Source organism: Limulus polyphemus, unplaced genomic scaffold (assembly GCF_000517525.1).
Source record: "Limulus polyphemus unplaced genomic scaffold, Limulus_polyphemus-2.1.2 Scaffold3771, whole genome shotgun sequence".
Taxonomy (NCBI): Eukaryota; Metazoa; Arthropoda; class Merostomata; order Xiphosura; family Limulidae; genus Limulus; species Limulus polyphemus.
Window position 1 is genome coordinate 45490 of NW_013669381.1, and position 6999 is coordinate 52488.

At 32.2% G+C, this 6999-nt stretch overlaps 1 protein-coding gene across 1 annotated transcript; it reads left to right on the forward strand.

The window, feature by feature from the left end:
- The first annotated feature begins 1427 nt into the window (after window positions 1-1427).
- Window positions 1428-5766, forward strand: LOC106470013 (protein phosphatase 1 regulatory subunit 3B-like). Its single transcript, XM_013930533.2, has 3 exons — window positions 1428-1505; window positions 3032-4479; window positions 5603-5766. The coding sequence occupies exon 2, from the start codon at window positions 3091-3093 to the stop codon at window positions 4030-4032; it is 942 nt and encodes a 313-aa protein (XP_013785987.2). The 5' UTR covers window positions 1428-1505; window positions 3032-3090; the 3' UTR covers window positions 4033-4479; window positions 5603-5766.
- The last annotated feature ends 1233 nt before the right edge of the window (window positions 5767-6999 follow it).

The window sequence follows — 6999 nt, forward strand, 5'->3', positions numbered from 1 at the left end:
TTTTTAAACATCAAGACAGATAGAACCACAACCAGAATTAAGTCAAACTAAAAAGTTTCAATTGAACTTCTTATCAGCGAGAATTATTATTTGTGCTATTACTACTGTATGTTAATATACACTTAGAGGAAACACAACTCCTCTAATGAATGTAGAATTGCCATACATCCTCCAGACGTACGAGAGAGAATATCGATAAGGAACAGGCAGTATGCTCTATAGATTTCTCTCCACTCAGTTGGATGAGATGAGTGATTTTCTCTAAATGTTTTGTGACATTCTGCCTCAAAATATCCACTCAGTAGTTTGGAAAGTTGTTGATTTTTTAACCTCACGACTCTCCTAGCTTATGATAATCAACGGCCTATCATCCAATATCTGGTGGAAATCTCCTATAGTGAAATTCTGCTAGCTAGCTTAGAAAGCAAGAGTTTCTAAGCCAATTCGATCCTGTTAATCTTAAGATCAACAAACATTTCTAACTGTGTGATAATCAAGTAGGAATTAGATAATGTAATGAACATCACTTGATAGTATCGAAACAACGATTACCATATTCTTTCAACCTAAAATGATAGAATATATCGACTCATCAGGTGGGTACTCTCGTTAATTTTGCTACTTTTAACGGTAAACTAAATAATATCTGACAAGACTCGGCCAGCTTAGGAGACTTAGGTTAGTTTTAAATCAATATACTAAGATAACAATGCTAAATAATCTTAATAACATTAATAATTAATAATGGTTGATCATAGTATCTAAAATTATTTTAAACATTTTGATTAATAATATTATTGAAACCATCTTTAAAAAATGTGAGGGTAGTTTAAGTTGCCTTTGCTTGTTATAGTTATAATATGAGGGTAGTTTAAGTTGCCCTTGCTTGTTATCGTTATAATGAGCATCTTAATTGTACTCTATATACTTTGATACGATTTGAAGAAATTTTTATATATTTTTAATGATACTTATATTATTTTATAGATTTGGATAATAGTAAAACTATTCTAAATTGAAATACTAGACAATGATTCAATAACCAAGCACCCGCATATTCTTCAAAATTATAATGAATAAATGCGTTAATTAATGTTATTTAGTGAAAGCATGTCCTGATGAATAAATTACTCTTACAACAATATTCTTGTTACACAACTGCTACATCCAAACATCTCTACACTGCCTCGGTAACTCGCAAAGCGCTCAGAAACACGTATCATTGAAAATCTCGACCGGAGAAGTTGTTTGTTTTGATTGGTTGGAAGAGGATAAGCATCAACTTGTTATGTTGAAGTCACACTATCCTTGTTCATACTGATTGGTTCTGTTACAGCCTGCACGTGAACATTTGGTACGTAAAAGGCCAGACTCGTGTAAAAGAGTTACTATGTCATGCGTGAGATTAAACGAAGAGAAGGGTGAATAAACGGTCGAACACGAAGCTAACATTTCGGTCGAAAGAAACTTTTGTTATCCCTGAATATTTGCACAAATAGAACAAGGTGAGACTATTATATTACTTTAATAGTGTTTATATTAAATTTGTATATATATATACATATATATATATATATACACAAATTATTATCAGTTACTATTTCATTAATGAGCTTCTTTTCAACTCAGTATAATAATATATGAATACAGTACGTGATAACAGTTATGAAATGGTAAGAATGGTTACTATTGCTAATTAACGAAAATATAAATTGTATGTTCCAGCTTTGTATTAGTCAGTACGTTTTAATCATGTAAAGGTAACGCGGTGCTGTATATGAATTTTTTTTATATATGTTGGAATTTAAATATTTATTTCGTAACCGTAAAATTTCGCAGTGCGTTTGCATATCCAAATTAACTAAATGACTATTTACGTTTAAGCTATTACTTTTTCATGAAAGAATTGCAAGACTGAGAAACCGAAATGAGTTCACATTATTTCAGTTTTATAAATTAGGTTATGCTGGTTAGCTATATTACTAATAATCAGGTATATGGAGAATGCTTTGTTTACATTCGAACGGCTCATAAAAAAAACCAACTGCTATATGAATTAATATAGTACCAATTGTACATGCGTAGCTTAGTGTTAATTTATTGTAAAAATTTTGTTGCAAAATTTCTTCCTTTTAACCTTAGCTTCTAGTGTAGAGACTGAACACTGTTAGCGTGTAATGAATATATACTCTTGCAAATGATTTCTTTATGATGAAAGCTAAACAGATGCTGAGAATTTTATGCACTGCGTAAAAAAATGACGTTGTAGTACTGGGGATGAGCAGAAGTTTGGCGTTTGAGAGTGTTTTGAAGATAGAAGTCGAAAGCCGACTTTGGTCAGTAAAATCAGTTTTCTTTCTAACTCTTTCAGTTTAAGCCTGTTCACTCCTAGCATAGCTGTTTAAAAAGGTTTATTTTCAGGTCTTTTTTTCTTTTTATTTGAGTACTAAACATGAGTATTCAAATACTTCGAGAAATGATATCCGTTTTCTGCGTCTCTAATTGTAATTAAAGTATTCAAATTAATTAAATTATCGAAAAATAACTTAAAACAAAAAATAATCAATACAGAGTTCTTCTCTAACAGTCATAGTACTGTAGAAAACAAAAGAACAGAAATGTCAGTCACCCAGGTTTGAAACTTCTCTGCATTGCAATAAATGTGCAGGTACGTTTGACGTAAGCAAGAGCACATAATTTATATTTTTCTGAGATGCATTGTAATTATAGTTTCTAAAAATGGAAAATATTAGACAATTGTGCAGTTTGTTGTTTGATAGAAAAAAATTACCATTTATGTGTTTTGTTGAGCGTAATGTACATTTATATATCACGTTTAAGTTTAAGTTCTCCACATTTCCGCAACAACCACAATTCATTAAATCTCCTATTTTTTATCCATTTTCCTCTCAGAATGATCATTTTTATTCATAATTATGGTATCACGTAGGCAGTCTCCAAGTTTTGTATAGGCATATTTTGGTAGTTTAGTTAATAGCTATTTTATTAAACTATTTGAATTTTATTTCAGGTTTCAACAGAACTAAATCTGTCTCAGTTCAGATTCGCTACGTGACTTGGTGTGGAGGAATGTCTATTGAGCTGATCTTATCTGCCAGTCCGCCTATATTTTCTCATAACTTCCTTGCAGACTACTGCTATACCACTGGGTTCAATACTTACCCCTTTCGGCACCACCATAGTAAAGTGACAAGATATAACTACAGCGAGAATGCTACTCACTACTCCAAAATGCCGCCCATTCGATCTTGTCTCATAGCACGAGATGAAGTTCTGCCTGATCACGATATTCAACCGGACATAAAATTCTGTAAGGGTAGAAAACGCGTATGGTTTGCTGACGATAAAGGCCTTGCTTTGACACAAGTACGGATACTTACCGAAGCATCACACTGTCTACCTCGCTGGACAGACCAGTTTTTCGCAGAAGTGTCTGAAGATGTAAAATCACATCTTATGGCCAAAAGTTGCTGGGAAGTGGCCTTTCCTCAACCAGCTTCAGATTATGTTGAATTTCGTAACAACTTAGACCAACAGTGTATTTCCTTAGAAAACGTCATCATTTCTAACAATAAGTTCTCTGGGACCATTAAAGTGAAGAACATTTCCTTCAAAAAAGAAGTTTTTGCTCGAGTTACTTTTGACAGATGGCTAAGCTACGAGGATGTGCCCGCTTCTTATGTCCCTAACGGACTCGAAAAGTCGGCGTCGCCGTTTGATACTTTTTCTTTTTTCGTTTCCATCCCTTCCTCGGCGAAAGAAACTGAAGTGATCGAGTTCTGTGTATGTTATAAAAGTGACCACTTTTATAAATGGGACAATAACAGAGGAAGCAATTATAGGATAGTCACCACAAAGAAAACCGAGGATCCCTTGAAAATCCAAAACTTTGTTGACCCTGTAACAGCAGACTTTCACTCATGGACGGACTTTGCCAGTTCGAATCACGTGATAACAGATAAACACGTGATTACTGGTGATTCCACTGTCAACACTATAGACTTATTTTAGAATTACTTTTCGAACAGTTGAAATATTCTATTGTGTTAAGTTCCTGAGAACCCAATATTGTATTATGCACATTACTGTCATTGAAGTTTAGGTTTTGTAAATACCACTATACAAGGAATGAGATAGTTGACAATTTTATTTTTAGTCTTTCCTAAATCAAACAGACATGTAAAAAATATTACAAATGCATAAAAGCTATTATATACGCGAGATGGTTTCCCGGAAATATTTTTTTACCAATAACAAAAATGCCTGTAGCAACACTGTTTCTGACGAAGTGGGATGTATGAGAAAACAAACAAACAAACCTTGAAACAGCTATGGAAGACGACCAAAGCGGTTGCAAAATGTCTAAAGAAACGAACGACGGAAGATTCCAAGTTTTTGTTCAACCCAACATTCTTTAAGAAAAAAAAATCTAGTCTAAAGTAACTTTCAGAAGAAAAAGTAAGTTTCAGTCTTTGTTATGGAGTAAGACATTAGTTATTGGTTTTATGAATGTAACTGTAGATTTACGGTGCAGAACGCCTTAGTTCAGCTGTAACGAATTCAGTGTAATTTATATTATTATTATTCTTAGATACACAAGTGGGCCCAGCACCTCCCACCCCACTGAAAAAATTTAGGCATATTGATCACATATTATTTTTCAGCTTCTATATATAATAAACTCGTTTGTATCATTTCATACAAAATAAACTTCGATAAACACTATTACATTTGATTTGAATTGTCTTAATGACCAATTTATTAAAAATTTAGATCAATTTCAGCTTTTTAATTTATTGCACCTTCCCCCTTCTGAGTGGAAAACCTGGATTCGCCACTGATTCTATTCGCTATTTTTTTTCTTGGGTTGGCTCTTTATTATTATTAGATAATTAAAATAATTTCTTTATTTTTTTACTTACTAAAATCTATCGTCTGGTTTTAACGTCGATTAAATTAGGAAGTTTAGAAGAAACAGTGACTCCTTATATAGCTTTCAAAGCAACTTTTTCTATCAAACGTTATGTTTTTTGCTCCTTGCACTGTACAGAGTGCAGATAGCCTAATTAGCGCTAAAAAATGAAACAAAACTTTTTTATGTCTGTAAGTAGCATTACCTAGTGAATGTGACGCATAAACGCAGAAAAAAATCACTTTACAATCATTAAGCGGTTACCATGGGAGACAATCTGCGTTCGACTAATTACAAAAATAATGTATGGAAATATAATAAAGGCTATATATAATAACATATTAACAAAATAAGTCTTCCGGGTCTTTTTGTTTTAAGTTTTTAATAACCTAAAAATATTGTCTATCTTAATAAAAAATTAAAACTAAGGCAAAAGTTTCTACTTTGTAAGAAAATAACCGAAAAATGTTGCTTTAGGAAACTATCCAGTGGTAAATTTTCAAATAAAATAAAAGTATTATTAGTAAAATACCTTCAAAGAATAATTTACAAGATTCTCATTTCCGTATTTTATAAATATTATAAGTAATTATATAAAAATGTTTAAAATATTGGATAATACCACTTAGTACTAGATTTTTGAAAGAAAATATTTAACTTTTTTTTTAGATTTCAAGTTTACAACTGGGTTCATCTTCGCCATGAAAATCGAAGCTAACCAGATGCACGAGCCATCTACCACGAGTTCTGCGAAGCGATAGATAACGAATATTTGTCAAGCTGGTCTTCAAATTCTCGTTACCATTTTCAGCATTAGTACAGTTCGCAGAGGCATCTAGTGATCACGAACATATTGATTTTAATCAATGAACACGTGATACATTGGCAATAGTCAATTCATTATACCTTCCTTAACTATTTGCAAGAAAAGCAATGTATTTTTATATTTACTCTAAAAGAGTTATTTATGTTTCCAAATTTAGACTTTCCTATCTTATAAAACGCAAAAAGGTGCAATTTTGTGTCCGTTATCAAACAATATGTGTAAGTATATAAATAGAAGATGAACAAAGTGAACATTTATTAGCTCTTGATTTTCCTATGTCGAGAACGATGCTCAAACTTTGTGGTGAAAATTTCGTAATTTCCATAATATAGTTGTATATCATCAAAAATCAGGCAATTAAGTCCTTGGTGATCGTGCCAGAGAATTAAATGGTGCTGTTGTTTTGTTACTGTTATTTTGCTACCAAACATTTGTAGAATTGGTCAAAGAAAAATTGTTTAATTCCCTTTTTATAATACAAAAAAGTGGTAGCAACTTGTGTGGGTCCACTTTTCTCAGACCCACACAAGTGTATTACAGCACAATTACACAGGGGGTAGATTTAAAAGGTAAAATTGATTTAACTATTAACATTTTATAACAGCAACAAAAAAAAAAAGAAAAGAAAGAAATTTATGTACTAGTTTATCAACTCAGAAATGAGTTGATGGTGTCGTTTTCACCACTCAGTTTTGTAAATTTGTCTTAAACCGAGGCTCCAACAAGTTACGTAGCATGCTCATGTTTTTGTTTCTTTCGTTTTATTAATGAAAAGCATTGAAAAATAAATTCGCTCAAGATAGGAAACATTTTAAGTAAACAACTATCGCCGAGAAAGCAACTCGTTTTTCTATTAAATTATTGTTTAGTGGTATTGTATTTATGCCTGTGTTTTAGCACAAAGCTACACAATAAACATATTTACGTTTTGTACACTACAGGGAATCGAACCCCAGATTTTAGCTTTGAAAGTCCCCAAATTTACACCCTGACACACTAGGGAACTATTTGATGGTATAAAATACTACAAACTTTGTTTGCAAAAAAAACTTTTTTTTTTTTCTTTTTTACATAACACATTCAGTTGTCCTACAAGGAGAATTTTACTTCGTGTACCTACTTAGATGCTTGTGCGCAAGTTACAATACCCGCGAAACGTTATATTCACTATCAATGAATGATCTGTAGCCTCCTTTCCATGTTTTGATAATTTCCAAGGTGTAGACAGCTAAAGGCCAAA